This window comes from Dromiciops gliroides, chromosome 3 (assembly GCF_019393635.1).
Source record: "Dromiciops gliroides isolate mDroGli1 chromosome 3, mDroGli1.pri, whole genome shotgun sequence".
Lineage (NCBI taxonomy): Eukaryota > Metazoa > Chordata > Mammalia > Microbiotheria > Microbiotheriidae > Dromiciops > Dromiciops gliroides.
In genome coordinates this window covers 153,661,135-153,677,783 of record NC_057863.1, presented here as the reverse complement: position 1 = coordinate 153,677,783, position 16,649 = coordinate 153,661,135, and the positions used below count along the sequence as shown (strand labels likewise).

Here is a 16,649-nt window from a genome sequence, read left to right as displayed (position 1 = left end):
TGAAATGACCACTTCCATTAAAAATTTTTAATAGCAAGAAAAAGCAACATAAACTCTGGATTTCAGGTGCTTACATTTCAAATGAAAATGTCTTTATAGAAGATCCGAGGAGCTACTGCCTTCTCTTGGGTAATAATTGAAACTGTTCTTGATTGTCCTTCATTTTGTTAAATCTTTGACTAGTTTAACTAGAATGTGTTGAAGTTATTTTCCAGCAAAATCATAAAGAGATCATTTTAATATTTAATTCATAATTGATAAAAAACATTTACAATTTCATATAACTTCAGCGTCTTTATATTGAATGATATAACAAAATACCGTATTTAGAGAGGGGAAAAAAAATCTGTTTTCATCCTTAACACCAGTTAATTTCTTTGGCTAGCAAAGATCAGTGAATGATTTTGACCAGCTAATATTTATGTCAGTTCAGTTGGTAGATATGTAGGGGGGTTTCATGCACAGAAAGCAGTTCATAGTCATAAATTCTCCCTCTAATTTGGGCCTACCGCCTAGCAAATGTATTAAAATACTGTGAGGACAATGAAGAGAATGCGATTGTCTCCAGGAAACTCATCCCCTTCATGGTCCTGCACCAGTAGCATCATCCAAATGTAAATGAAGGCTATCATGTGACGAACATGTCTGATGCCAGCTACCAGTCATTTCGGGAATGATTCACAAAATGATGCAAACAGCAGTCTTGATGCGGCATTCATTTATCTCATTTAGACAACAGAAGGCATAGATCTAGTTAGTTTGGTTAGCCTTCATTTCTCTCATTCCCCTTTCCCAGCTCTCTTTGTGATTGCTAAGTTAGTATTTTTGTTTTTGTGTCACAATGCACACTTCTAGAAATTGCTGTATAGCCATTGTTTTTAATTTTTTTTAATAATTTGGTTTTGAAATTCTTCTGTTGTCATTAAAACAATGGCTTTCAAAAAACAAAAGTTGGGAATCACTACTGCTCATTTCCCAAAGGGTAGGAGGAAAATGGAAAAAGATGGGAGAAGAGATGAGGCTTCAGCTAGTTGTTAGTATCACTTAGGCTTGGTGCTGTAGTTAGGCTTTCTTGTAGATTTTTATTATCAATTCTATCCATATTCGTCACTTGAGAGGCAGGTAGGTAATTAACTGGTGAGAGTGCTGGACCTAAAGTTAGGAAGACCTTGTTTCAAATCTAGCCTCAGACATTTACTAGATGTGTGACCCTGGACAAGTCACCTAACCTCTGCCTTAGTTTTCTCATCCATAGAAGGAGAATAATAATAGCACCTACCTCCCAAGGTTGTTGTGAGGATAAAATGAGATAATATTGGTGAAATTCTTTGCAAGTCTTAAAGTGTTATAGTTATTATTGCTATCCCAGACTGTCAGAAATTGAGGCACATACACATATATACACATACATATGTATATATAGATATATATCTATATATACACACAACATAGCTTATATAAGGGTATCTCACATTTACAGTCCCGTAAAGATCAAAAAGTACTTTACATCCTTTTGATCCTCACAATAGCCCTGTGAAGTAGGTGCTGTTACAATTCCCATTATATAGATGAGGAAATAGGCTCATAGAGGTTAAGTAATTTGCCCAGGGCCACCCAGTTAACAAATGACTGAAGCAGGATTCCAACCCCAGTCCTCTTGACTCCAAATTTGTCACTCATTGTATTATATTATGCTTTCTTTCATTCATGATGATTTTAATTCAGTACTTATCCCATTAAATGAATGATTTAAACAAATATTACTAATATTTAACAGAATTTCCTTTTTCAGTGAACATTCTATAGCATCATATTGCAGAAGTAATTTTCGTGTCTCATGTTCCCTTTATCTAAATATTTATTTTATAATTTCTATCAGAAAGGTAAAATTTTATACCTGTAATGTCTTATATTCTCAAGAGTTTCAGGTGTTTTTTTTTTTTCCAAAAAAACTATCTTTGTGAAGGTTTGGCACTGAAAATTATTCTTTTTGAATTCCAAACCAAACTAAACCTGAATTAATTTATAATTTCAAAATTGTCAATAAAGTGTTTTCCTTACATTTCATTCATTTCTTTTTACTTCCTCAATTTGACTCAATTCACTTTTAGGCCAGGCCAGAGTTAATGAATATTTTTATGTTTACCCCAACTTTAATAAACAAATTATTGCTTTTAGTTTAGTTCATTTCTGTTCTTTTAAAATTAATAAAGATTTGAGTGTTGTCAGAGATTTGCTGGTAAGGGTTTAACAACTGACTCTCAAAAAATAAACATAGAATATATATATCTTTTTTTTTGCAGGGCATTGAGGGTTAAGTGACTTGTCCAAGTTCACACAGCTAGTAAGTGTCAAGTGTTTGAGGCTGAATTTGAACTCAGGTCCTCCTGAATCCAGGGCCAGTGCTTTATCTACTGAGCCATCTAGCTGCTCCTGCACAGAATATACTTCTAAGTTTAATCTGCATCATTAACATTTTCTCCATTACTTATTTAAGTCTAGACAAACAATAAATACAGACCCTGATTTGTGGGGTTTGCCTATTTATGAGGAGTAAATATTCATGCTGAAAATTTAACAATTGGCTCCTGAGAGCCAGTATAAACACTCTTGAATGGGGGTTGGGGGGGCATGTCATCATTCAGAGAGAATAATTTAGGGCCCTGAAGTATTCCAAAAAAAAAAAATCAGTGTGGTATCTAGAGGGAATAATACAGGAAAGAAGCAAATGACCATATTTATTTTTTAACATCCTTTTAAAAAAGTTTAAGTTCCAAACTCTCTGTCCCTCCATCCCCTCCCCTCCCCATCGAAAAGGGAAATAACACGATGCCAATAATACGTATGAAGTCGTGTAAAACATATTTGCATATTAGCCATGATACCAAAAAAGGAAGAACAATAAAATGAAAAAAGATGCTTCAATATTCACTCAGAGTTTGTTCTCTCTGGAAGTGGATAGAATTTTTTATCATGAGTCCTTTAGAATTGTCAAATCATTGTATTTATCAGAGCAGCTAAGTCTCTCACGTTGACTAATTATTTTGAAGACTTCTGTTCTGAAGAGATGATTGTTGTCTATCTCAGTTATATTCAGAATAAGTGAATCAGCATCTTCAGGTAATAGTGCTTCTATCATCTTTAGTCAGTGATGGTGCTTTTTAAATGCTTCCTAATAGTGTTTGTTGATTTGGGTTGCTTTTTTTTTTTTTTAATGAGTGAAGCTTCATGGCTTTTTGTATTTTAGGTGGTACTCTCAGCTTAAATTTCCCTATTCTCTCCTGAAGCAAGATGGATCATATTGATGGGGGCATTGAATAGGAAAGTAGCATACTAGCTTCTACACCCATTTCATCCGTGTAGGATTGTTGTTAACGTAGCCGGGGAGAACAGGAAACTCCTCAATTTGATTAGTTCTCCCCTTTGTCTGATGAAATTGACCCTTGTCAGAGGAGTCATCCTGGTCGGTGCCTTGCATCCAGGAGCTATAGAAGTGGTCCACCACTTTTTGTTAAGGCCATTCTCCCTTTTAAAACTCTCTCCCTTTGTCCTTGCTGCAGTATGGCATTGTGGAAAGGATGGCTTTTGTGATTTTTTTGTTATTTTGAGCATTCCTTATAGGTATTCAGGATGAACAGCTATTACCCTATTTGTTTTGTAAGTCCAGAAACAGTCAGTTAATAAGCATTTATTAAGTGCTTTCTGTGTGCCAGGTACTGTGCTAAATTAGGGAAAAACATTCCCAGCCATCAAGAAGCTCATTCTCATGTTGGGGAGACAATATGCCACTCCCTTTATGTAGTGTGAAAGAGAATCTCAGAGGGGAGGCACTAGCAAGGTGTAGAAGGGAGGTAGAGGGATGGCCTCTTCTTTATTTGCATAACTTTATTTACTACAGAGGCATTGCATTAAAACTCAAAATAGGAAACCTCTTCCCTGAAAATATTTGTGAAATGTGTTGAGTCCACCAACATGGAGTACTTGAAGAGACTTATTTCACACATTAAGAGAAATTGCGTGGGGTAGCTAGGTGGTAGAGTGGATAAACACTAGCCCTGGATTCAGAAGGACCTGACAAATCCAACCTGTGACACTTGACACTTACTAGCTGTGTGACCCTGGGCAAGTCACTTAACCCTCATTGCCCTACCAAAAAAAAAGAGAGAGGTTGCATGGTGTGTCCAAGATACCATAGCTTTTTACTAGCATTCTTGGGACCAGGGTTATCATTATTTGATGATTCCTTCAGCGTTCTTTCACTTTTTTTTATAGGTTTATTTTATTTTTTTGGTGGGGCAATGAGGGTTAAGTGACTTGCCCAGGGTCACACAGCTAGTAAGTGTCAAGTCTCTGAAGCTGGATTTGAACTCAGGTCCTCCTGAATCCAAGACCAGTGCTTTATCCACTGTGCCACCTAGCTGCCCCCCTTTCACTTTTAATACTTTCCCCTCCACTTTTCTTAAAGTATTTCTATGCAATCATTAACTTAGAGTTAGAAGTACTGATAGTTAAAATTCTGATTAGAATCTCCCTACCGGATGTTGAGGTTTTTAGTGGTAGGAAAAGTGGTTATACCCCCTAACCATGCGTGCCCTACCAAGGTTCTGACTTGAGCCCATTTCTCTTCTTCCTCTATTCTGTTTTACTTAGTGATCTTATCAGCTCCCTTGAATTCATTTATCTCTTATGCTAATGATTTACTTATCTACTTATCCAGTTGTAACCTATCTCCTAACTTCCAGACTTATGTTTCCAACCATCTATTGGAATCTTCTGTTAGATGTCTGGTAGATATCTTAAACTGAACATGTTATCTTTTCCTCCCAACTCTCTCCTCTTCAGAACTTCCCTGTTACTGTCGAGGGCACTAACATCCACTCAGGCTTGTAACCAAGGTGTTATCCACAGCTCCTCACTCTCACCCTCTGTATCCAATCTGTTGCCACATCCAGTCCATTTTACTTTCATAACATTTCTGATATATTCCTTCTCTCCTCTGGTACAGGCCCATATCACCTTATTTCTGGAACATTGCCATAGTTTGTTAGCAGGTCTGCCTACCTTAAGTTTCTCCCCACTCCAAACCATTCCCTATTCAGTTGTCAGATTGATCTGGAGATCACCAACACAGGGAAGACTGTTAAGGGCTAAAATTCTAGCTAAACTGTCTAAAATATGTAATGAGTGGTCGCCAATAAATTATAAGCTTTAGCAAGAGTTAGACTTTTAAGCATTTATTAAGGAGAATAAGAGTTTGGTAAAGAGAGAGAAAAAGGCCTAGATTCCTATCTATTAAAGGGAGAGCACATTTCTAGCTCCCCTCTCCACCAGCGTCCTCAGGAAACAGCCCCAGTCTCTTCCTTCCTCCTCCCACTAGCTCGCGGCACTTCCTTTTCCAAAGAAAAGACTCCTGGTCTTGCCCTCAAAGACCTTCGCTTCATGGGCAGAACTCTTCTACAGTAAGTCTCCAGCAGGTGGCATCATTCCAGTCGTTACAAGACAGTAACATTAAGGGCAACTGGAAAAGGCTTGTCGTAGTTGGGATTTTAGTGGGGACTTAAAGGTAGCCAGGGAAACTGAGAAATGACATTGAGGAAGGAGAGAGCTCATGCATGAAGGACAGCCAGTGACAATGCTCAGTTGGGAGATTAAGTGTTTGGTGCAATGAACAACTAGGAGGTCAGTGTCACTGGATCCCAGAGGATGGGACAGAGAGTAAGGTGTAAGAAGACTTGAAAAGGTAGGAAGGGGCCCAGTTAAGAAAGGCTTTAAGCAAGCAGAAGTTTTTATGTTTGATCCTGGGAGTAATGAGGAGCCCCTGGGGAGGGTGATATGGAGAGACCTATGCTTTAGGAAGATCAATACCCTTTGTAGGGTCCGAAGGTATCTTCCCACTTCACCAAATCACAAGATTTCAGGGTTGGATGGAACACCTGGTCCAACTTCCCCATGTTACAAGCTGACATTCAAAGAGGTTAAGGAATTTCCCCACTGTCACACAATGAGTATATAATGGCAGAACTAGAGCTAGAGAGCCCAATTCTTCTGATTTTTATTTTTCAGTAGAATAGTAGAAAGAGCATTCTGCAAAGGTATAAACAATTCGTTTTTCCCCCCTATCATTACCTAGCTATGTGACCTTAGAGAAGTCTCCCAAGGTTCAAGTTACTTGTAAAAGGAGAGTGGAACTAAATGATCCTTAAGCCCCTGTCTGTTACAATTATGGTTAAACCTATCACTAAATAAGTATGTGTCTTGACAAATTTTATGTTTTAGTAAATCCTTTAAGGTAATAAATTTGTAGAGCAGGTACATTAGTAGAGGGAGTCTTTCATTAGAACAAAGATATCAATGAATGGTCTGGTAATAAAAACAAGTCTTATTTTAACATAAGCTGTGATTCATGGGTGTGATTCACCTTGAAGGTCTCTATACTCCTGAAGTTTGGTCATTTGTTTGATGTAAGCAATTAAAGGATCACTGGTTCTTAGCAAGCTGTTTTTTTAAAAATACTTTGCTTTAGTGATGTGCCACGTAGTATCAAGAAAAATCTTTCAGCTATAGTTTTTCTTCCAATACTGCTAGAGTAACTCTGTGTGTGTGTGTGTGTGTGTGTGTGTGTGTGTGTGTGTGTGTGGTGAGACCGTGTGTGTTTATTGGAAAATAAACTAGTGGAAAAATATATATGTATGTATATATTTTGATCAGCTACCCTTCATGTTGTTAATTTATGCCATCTTCTTCATCATTTTTGGGAGGTCTTTTAACTTGCTATAATTTTCTTAGTGTAAACAAACCATGTGCAGAAGACAAAGCAAAACAACCCAACAAGATTTAAATTAAACTTGGTAAAGGGGGGGAAAATGTTTGATGAGGCCAAAACACTTGTCATTTTCAAGGCCCCCTTGTTCTATGCTTTAATATTAGCAGTAGGCAAGTGAGCAGTTCCATTGTGAGGAAGCTTATCTAAGAATACACCATTTGGAAATTTCTAGTCAAATTATTTCCAGCCTAGCTTGAGTCTATTCTCAGATCTCCATCACTCTGGGGACCAAAAAGCAGGACAAAAGCTAGGACCAGAGAATATTTCAGGACATGATATGCTCTGTTTTTCCTTGATGCCCATGTTAATTAGCCTAAAATAGTCTTGGATGTATCAGAGAGGGCCCTGTTTGGATGAATTCTAGGGCATTTTAGGCACCACCAGCAACTTTTAACCCCTGGAAAGATCTGGCTGCCAGCAGTCGAGTGAACTGATGCTAGTGAAAATGGCCATGATTGCAGTCAAACTCACTAGCTATTGAGGTCTTGTAATCAGAAAGAAAACTGGTGAAAGTACCTATAATGGACCCCATCTTTGTTGTGTCTGCTTTATATCTAGATAGCTAAGCACACTTCCATCCTGGATTTTCTTTTCTTTAAAAATCTAGATTATTTGTTTCACTTGAGTTTAAACAAAAATTTTCACTAATAAAGACAGAAAACTTTTAATATTATAATCGATAGTGATTAGTTTAGACCGAGTTTTTTATTGCAAGCAGTTGTTGAGGACGTTTTAGAAATCATCATAGAAAAGAAGCATCTGCTCAAAGGTGCCCAGAATGCCTAGGTAAATAGAGGAGTTGTGGGTGAAAGAGAATCCTATCAGCCATTTATGAAACCCTCTCTTCCATCAAGGCTCCCTTGTGGGTGCCTTTTTCTCCATGAAGCCTTCACTTGGCCTCTCTTGCAAAAGTGAGCTTTCCCTTTTCAGATCTTCCTAGAATACTCAGTCTCTTTTGTCCCTTTTAAATTTTACATCAGACTGCCTTTATTTTTATAAATATTCTTTCCTTCCTATTAAGTTGTAAAGTTCATGAAGAAAAACTTTAAAAAAATTTTTTTTTACATATCTAGAGCTCAGCACAGTGTTTTGTTCTAAAAGTTTTTAAAATAGTGTTGGCTAAGATCACAGAAGTAGTTAGTGGAAGAGCTGGCTTGAGAGGTCATGGCATATCTTACAAAGATTTTTCCATTTAAATATGTTTTTTGGGGGGAGGTAGGGCTGGTAGTAGAAAAATGATAAAGGAAAAAAAAGTCAAATAGGAGAGTCAAAATGAGGTGGGAGGACTGGGGGTCTTTTGGGTTTCTTCTTAACTGTCGACTAATAGTACCAGAACTTTTTTTGTGTTGCTTTTGGGTGGGGAGGAGAAGGGTTATTTTAGTATTTTAACATATACTTGGCCTTAAAATAAATGCTTTTTTCTATTTAAAAGGAATTATGCTTTTAAAACATAATATGGGGGCAGCTAGGTGGCACAGTGGATAGAGCACCGGCCCTGGAGTCAGGAGTACCTGAGTTCAAATCCGGCCTCAGACATTTAACACTTCCTAGCTGTGTGACCTTGGGCAAGTCACTTAACCCCAATTGCCTCACTAAAAAAAAAAAAGAAAAAGAAAAAGAAACATAATATGACTCATGAAGTGGACATAGAATCATAAGTTTAGAACTGTAGTCTAGGGAATAGCTAACTAGAATTGGAAGGAATGTTGGAGATCATCATGATGAGTTTCCTCATTTTACAGATGAAGAAACTGAGGCCCAGAAAGGTTAGATGCATTTCCTAAGGTCACACAGCTAATACTGGAAATGGAACTTGTATCCTCTGACCATAAATTCAATGGTCTTATTGCTGTAGTATGCAGTGTTTAGTCAGTTGTAGTATTTTCCATAAGGAAAGAGTAAATTTCAAATACATTTTTTATTGCATTGACATATGAATATATATATGTATATATATATATATATTGCATTGTACATTTCATTATAATTTGAATAAGAAATTATGTGGTGGTTCTTAAGAAATATTTGTGTTCATCAAGTTACAATTTTTTAGATTATTTCATGTAGCTTTCAGAGTTTTAGAGAATTATAAACAGCATTTCTTATGAAAAAACATAACATCAGTATTTCCTTGCACTTGAAAAATTTATTTGTTTTAAACTTGCCTATTAAGAAGTTGCATAATAATTATTTCACTTTGGAAATATAATTTTATCTCTTCTTTCAGGAAAGGAGAATGAGAAGAAATTAACCAATAACAAACTGCACTTGATAAAAGCTTTGAAGAGCAATCCTTCTCTCACTAAAGAGTTAAGAACAGTCTTAGAACAGACTTTGGTGGAGAAACTGGAAACCCTGGGAATTAGTGCAGTAAGCTAAAATTTTTCTGGGGTCTTCTGCTGGCTTTTCCCCACCCCCAAAAAATAAAAACAAAAAGCAAAAGAAACTTCTTTCTATTAAGCATACTCTAGTCATCTGTACTTGGGAACAAATTATTTAATTGACATCTCAATATCATCAGGGTCTAATTGTTGCAAAGAATGTTAGCATCCCCTACTCTACTCTGCCACAGAGTAGTGGAAGCCACACACATTTTCAAGATGTTTTAAGTTCCAACATAGTAGTCTTCTGGAAAACTCTGGTGGGGAACATTTCAGGCATCCAGATTCAACTCCTCTGGCCTATATTTATCCAGAGAAATAACATTCTCAAAAAAGTTTTCCTTGCAAGTGTAGATACGATTTAGTATAGTTACCTTCTTTTGTGTGTATTTCTAAATGTCTTAAAAACAATGTTAAAATCTTCAGCGAAATGCCACCCATTAAAAGTGATTAAGTGAAGTTGAAATGCTCATTTTTTCATTGCATGTTTATATTATTGGCCATACGGATAGGAACTGAACCTGTGATTTTATTGGTACTCCTCAATGAAGGAACTCCCCTCTACCAATGCGGGTCAGAATTCTGCCTGCAACTTAATTTTTTTTAGAGTTGTCTAGAACACTAAGAGTTAAGTGACTTTCCCAGGGTCACACAGCATCAGAGCTGTGACTTGAGCCCAAGTCCTCATGGCTCCAAGCCAAGTTCACTATCCCTTAGGCCATACTGCCCCTCACTGTTATGTACAACACTGTGACAAGCATAACCCCATCACACTTTCTTCTGAAATCACTTGAATTTTTGGACTGTGATCCAGAGATAGGAAAAAATGCATGCATTCTTCAAAACCATGCCCACTTAAATAGTACATATTGGAACATATATAATTCATCTGTGATCTTTTTTCACTGACAGTGACACTGCACTCTGTCCCCCCACCCTGCTCCTGTATAGGTTCTTACCATTTTATATTTAGACTATTGTAATAACTTCCAAAATGGCCTTCCTGATCCCAGGCTTATCTCCTTGACACCCCACCTCGTGAAAGATTTATTTTTCAGGACCGCCATTTTTACATTGTCAATCACTTGCTCACAAACCTTTAACAGTCCACTCTAGCCACGCTCTAGCCTACTGAAAACATGTTTTATTCACTGCTACCTCCTCAGCTTGACTTGTGCTTTTGCCCCTGCCTGAAATATCCTTCCTCTACATTTATCTAGCATCCTTCCAGTCTCTGCTCATGTACCATCTCGTATAGGATAGTGGGATCTGAGTTCAGAAAGGACCTTTCTGGATATCTTCCTTTGATACAATGGTCCCCAGGGATCCTCCTCCAATAAGCTGTTCCAAAACTTAGTATCTTTATCACTTTTTCCTTCCTTATATTAATTATTTGTTTGTCCTGTATGATTATAGAGTTACACTGTAAAATCCTTAATATAAAATACTCCTGGGGCAGCTAGATGGCGCAGTGGATAGAGCACTGGCCCTGGAGTCAGGAGTACCTGAGTTCAAATCCAGCCTCAGACACTTAACACTTACTAGCTGTGTGACCCTGAGCAAGTCACTTAACCCCAATTGCCTCACTAAAATAAATAAATAAATATAAAATTAAAAATAAAAATACTCCTAATGCTTTATATGTATATTTCAGTGTCTTATTCACATTAAATAATTTTTGTATTGTGAATTCCTTTGGCAGTCTAGAGAAGTCTGTGGACCCCCCCTTAGAATAATGTTTTTAAATGCACAAAATAAAATTCAAAGGAAACCAATTCTATTGAAATATAGTTGTTAAAACATTTTAAAATCAAGTTCATGGACCCCAGGTTAAGACCTTCATTAGGCAAATATTTTATCACTATTTTTACAATTTCCTCATTTGAGAATTCCCAATCTCTAGTGAAATCACAGGTCTAGTACCTCTCTCAATTCCTTATGGGAATGCATATACAATAATCAAGATATTGTGGAAAGTTCACATAATCAAATCCCGTGACATCTCGTCCTTTAGGGTGTACGTGGTATTCCCACCGAGCACTTGAATCGAGTATTAAGTTCTATCGAAATAGCAAGGCAAGAGAGAGGAAAGCAAGTGCCTAACATGCAGGAAATTAGAGACTTTCTGGAATATCAAGTCAGCTGCAAGATTGAGGAGAGAACCTCAGTGAATTCAAACAGGCTTCTTGCCAACTCTTCCTTGATGCTTTCAGGTGGGAGAATTTATATTTAATATACATTTAATGTGTTAGTATTTATGATACCTAATTAAAAAGACATAACTATTAAACATAGCATCCTTGAGTCTGGGGGTTGTAGTTTTTTCCTATATCTCCCTTCCAAACAAAATACCCAGTGATTCAAAATGAGAGCCCTGGATGGCTTTAGCAGGTATGCAAACTATATTTTACCCATGTAATCTTAAAAAAAACCAAACAATTTGTGGTCAGACCCTATAAAGAAATTGCTATTTTAACAATATTGCTATTTCAATTCCAGATAAGCCTAGCCTGACTCAGTTGGACATTTCGTCATCTGGAGAGATACCTAGAATGACAAAGTCATCTTCAAAAACTAAGCATCTGATCAAGCAAAGATCTGTTCCTGCTGAGCGGATATATATGCCAACGTATGTATTTTTATCTCTCACAAAAACCTTAATGTTATTAACGTTTAGTTTAACTGATTATTTTATTTGCTGCTAACGATAGTTTTCAGTTAATGACAAGAGGTTTTCATTGACATTCTCTATTGTTGCATATAATTGTAAGAAAACTAAATCCCTAATGCCACAAAAAAAATGTTAAAATGTATTGTTCAGAGGGCAGCTAGGTGGCAGAGTGGATAAAGCACCAGCCCTGGATTCAGGAAGACCTGGGTTCAAATATGACCTCAGACACTTGACATTTACTAGCTGTGTGACCTTGGGAAAGTCACTTAACCCTCATTGCCCAGCCCCGCCCCTCCAAACAAGGAAAAAATGTATTGTTCACTGATGAATAGTTCAGGAATAATTTATATTATTTCTTTTAGAACCAGGAAAAATACTATAGAAGAACATTTTCTTAAAAAGTCTTCAAGTATTTCGTAAGTTGGGTTTTTTTTGCTCTTTTTTTAAAAGATAGACTATTAGTGCTTTTCTGAACCTTTTTATTCAGCTGCCCTTTTGTGATAAGTCAATACTCTGTTATGGATAATTAAGTTCATAGGTGTCATGTGTCAACATTTTAAAGTATTCTTCTTTTGTATTAATATGTTATAACTCATATATAGTTTTTATTGGTGTTCCTAATAGCTTAAAAGCCAAACTCGGGGACTATTATAGTGCAAGTTTCATTTACATAAAATTTTAGTCTTTTGGCCACTTGTGACAATGATGTAACTTTGGTCTCTCTTAGTTGAACTCTTAATGTATGAAAAATTAAATCAATTCACTTTATCAGAATGATTTTAGCATGATTTGTGCTTTATTTTTGATGTGCTGATAATCAAAGTACTTTATATAATAGTAATACTTTTTAAAAGGATACAGTAATCTGAGCTAGAATTTTGTCCTAATTGTGTATAGATCAAAAAAGCAACAATCATATGCAAATTGGGAATCAGAGGAAAAATGCTTAGATTTTTCAGGCTTTCTTGAACATTTTTCAAGTGACATTTGATGTCATATTGTCCAAGCCTTCCCTGGAGCCAGAAATCAGCCCTACAAATATCCCCAATGTGTGCACATTTAACTTCTGCCTGAGTGCTTTTGGTGAATGGGAGCTCAGGGTCTCATGAAGCTGAGTCTGTCCCATTTTAAACATCGCTAATTGTTAGGAAGTTCTTTTTTATCTTGAGCCAAAAATCTGGCTCTCTGTAATGTGAACCCATTGGGGATTTTTTTTTTTTGTCCTCTGTGACCAAGCAGAATAATCCCAATCTTTTGCCTCTAGAATAACTCTTCAAACGTTTGGCTATTCTCAGTCATTTCCTCCTAAGTTTCTTTTTTCCAGGCTAAGCATTCCTATTCTTTTCAACGAATCCTAATAAGCAGTTATTTTGAATCACTTCACAACCCTTGTGTCTATTCCCTAGAAACATTCTATTTTGTTAGTGTTCCTTCAAAAGTGCAGTACCTAGAAACCAAGTTAGGTCAACAAGAATTTATTAACCACCTAATATGTGCCAGGAAGTGTGCTAAGTAAGCACTAGTTCACAAAAGATGAAAGAAACACTCCATGCTTTCAAGGAGTTCAGAATCTAATGAGGAGGAGATCACAAGCAAACAATTATGTACCCATAAGACATATGCAGGATGAATTGGAGATAATCTTAAAGGAAAAGATACAGAGATTAAGGAGAACAGGGAAAAGCTTCCTGTCAAAGGTGAGACTCTATCTGAGACTTGAAGGAAATGAGGAGGTGAAGATGAGGAAGAGAGAGAGTTTCAGGAATGGGGTCAGCCAGTGAAAATGCTCAGAAACCAGAGATGGAGCATCATGATCGTAGGAAGAGCAAGATTCAAGTATCACTGGATTATAGAGTATGCAAGGAGGATCGAGAGTATGAATGGTTTTGATTTTAAGTTTGATCCTGGAGGTAAAAGGGAGCTACCAGAGTTTATTGAATGGTAGTTAGGTGAATTATGCTTATTTAGGAGGATCATGTTGATACCTTAGTGGAGAATGAACTAGAGGAGGAAGAGAAGATTTCAGATTTGTTCATAACATATAAGTGATTAGATAAACATGCCAATTCTCTTCTCTGTAGAATTGAGGACACAAACAGTGAGGTGAAACAACTTGGGGTCATGGTAGATAAACTGAAATGAGCATAACCAGAAAAATTTGTATAATAATAGCAGTATCAGAAAGATAATCAACTGTAAAAGACTTAGTAACTCTTATCAACGCAGTGACCCAAAACAGTTCCAGAGTGCATGATAAAAACATGCTAAACACCTTCACATAGAGAACTAATAGCTTCAGAGTGCAAATTAAAGTGTATTTTCTTCTTTCTTTTTCTTCCTTTTTTTGTGGTTTTGGCTAATGTGGGAATTTGTTTTGCATGGCTACACATATTTGTAAGGGGTTGTGTTTTTCTTGCTTTCTTGCTATGTCAGTGGAGGAAGGGAGAAGGGAGGGAGAGAATTTAGAACTGAAAATAAAATAAATTAGAGTTCTTGGGAGGGGAGAAACTTGTTCTCTAAGCTTCTTGTCTCTTTTGTGTATCTTGAATCACACCACTTTCTTATAGCCTCTCTATCTAAACAGCCAGAACATTTACTGTCTTGAATCTGAATCAGTTGAGAAGGTAATAATTTAAATAGGCATATTGCAGCTTAATAAATTTATGGATCTGTTCCTATTTATTTGCAATATTTAGGACTCCTCCCTTCAGTTCTGAGGATGAATTAGATGAGGATGGCATCGTGCAGTCCTTTGTGTCACCAGAATTACTTCACAAGCAGTCTTCAAATAGCCCCCATACTTCTGGAAATGATACTGCCAAAAGTGACACTGATTGGACTGAAGGAAGTGAAATCGAAGATAATGAAATCCCATCAAAGCCCGTAGAAGGTTTTCTAGGCTTTTTTTTTTTACTTAAAAATTATGGAGACAAATGGTTTGTTAAATATTAATGATAAGAATTTTTTCAACTTGATTCCAGCCAATATTAACTAAGATTCTTGAGCCTATGTTTTATAAGCATTTACATTAAAGGAGAAGTGGGATATCATTTTGGTAGTTTGACAGAGGCAAAAAGTTTTCTAAAATGAAAAAAGAAAAAAAAAGGAAAAAAGCTGTTTCTAACAGGTATTAACTTTAATCCACTTCTTAGTGAATACTATGATGAAACACCTCAATAGAATCTTTAATAATCTATGGCAGGGGGCAGCTAGATGGCATAGAGCACCGGCCTTGGAGTCAGGAGTACCTGAGATCAAATCCAGCCTTGGACACTTAACACTTACTAGCTGTGTGACCCTGGGCAAGTTACTTAACCCCAATTGCCTCACTAAAAAACATAAAATAAAATAAAAATAATCTATGGCAGGTTAGAATTTTTAAAAACAGGACTAATTTCTGTACCCCATTGAACTTGCAAATTTGACAGATGGTCAAAAGCTATGGTAATGATCCCTGTCAGAGAGTTGCCTGACTTTAGAGCAGCTCTCATTCATATCCCTAACCTTCTGAGTGGCTCCAAAACCCTTTCAGATGATCCTGGGTATGCCAGTCAGTAATGAAAGGGCTTCAGAGGATTGCTTTGGAGTGTGACTATTCCAGCAGATTTGAAGAGGATCATAGATTTAGGGCTAGGAATAAGGCCATATAGTTCCAATATCCCCTTTTATAGAAGAGGAAAACAAAAGTGAGACTGGTAAAGTGACTTATTCCAAACATAGTAAGTGACATAGTTGGGATTCAAATCCAGATTTTTCTAATTCCAAAGCCTATGCCCTTTCTAATACCCCATGCTGTTCTGAGTCTGGATCAGTGTCCAGGGCCTTCTAGAGCTCTTCTGTGGGTATCCTGCCCTTTGATGTCTAATCTAAGACCCTAACTGAAAGGATCAGCAAGTCAAGGGAAAACTGGTTTGTCTGGATGAGGTACCTCTAGTTTGGGGTATGTTATTTTCCTATCCTCTGGCCCAGAAGGTAGTCATGTGGGTAGCAGACTAGGGAATGGATGATTTGTAGCACGTTTATGGGCATTCATTCCAGGTATATTAAGGAGTAGTATATAGAACTATGAGGGTAGCACCTCAGTGGGAAAATAGTGAAAGGTTGTAGTACGCAACAAGGGACTCTAAAAAGTCAAACTGCTGATTGAACATCTATTCATTATTTGTTCAACCGATATACATTAACCTCTTGCTTTGTAAAAGGAACTAAAATAGGGACTTGAAGTGTTGTAAGGTGAATAGGACAGTCCCCACCCTCAAGGAACTTCTAGTCAAATAGAGGAGATACACATATACTATATGTGCATATACACAGAAAAATGCAAAAATAAAATAGAAAAGCAAAAAAGAGCTATTTCTAATATGTGTTTGTGCACACACACATACACAATGTTAAGTGCTATAAGAATGTTAGATGTGCTGTGAGAAAGGTATAGAAACAGTTTTATAGGAAGGAACATTTCTGGCAGGGTAAGAGATTCAGTACAAAGGGGAAGTCAAAAAAGATTTCTTGTAATGGTGGGATTGGGTAAGAGACTGATAAGTTAGGAGAGGCCAGGAAAGCATGCCAATCAGAGAAAAAATCATCAAGACCATAAGCTACGTGATGGGAAGGGCATGTAGAATAGTGCTTTGCATCCAATAGGTACTTAATAGATATGTGCTGAGGGAATGTCAAGTTAGTGCAGGGATGGCATAGGAAAAATGCAAGTCATCTTCAGGAGTGGCTTGTAGTTCAGTTTAAGTGTAAGGTATGTGTGAGGGAGGAGTACCTA

The 16,649-nt window shown here is 36.9% G+C and overlaps 1 protein-coding gene across 3 annotated transcripts in view; it reads left to right on the top strand.

Annotated features, from left to right (window-relative positions):
• Positions 1-16,649, top strand: part of DZIP1 (DAZ interacting zinc finger protein 1) — a 96,117-nt gene that overhangs the window by 72,027 nt on the left and 7,441 nt on the right. For 2 of the 3 annotated variants that reach the window (XM_043998681.1, XM_043998678.1), the window contains 5 exons: positions 9,051-9,193; positions 11,219-11,417; positions 11,704-11,833; positions 12,238-12,291; positions 14,572-14,765. In XM_043998681.1, coding sequence (XP_043854616.1) covers positions 9,051-9,193; positions 11,219-11,417; positions 11,704-11,833; positions 12,238-12,291; positions 14,572-14,765 — 720 coding nt within the window. The remainder of the gene's footprint in view (positions 1-9,050; positions 9,194-11,218; positions 11,418-11,703; positions 11,834-12,237; positions 12,292-14,571; positions 14,766-16,649) is intronic. The other variant, XM_043998680.1, reaches the window with a different exon arrangement.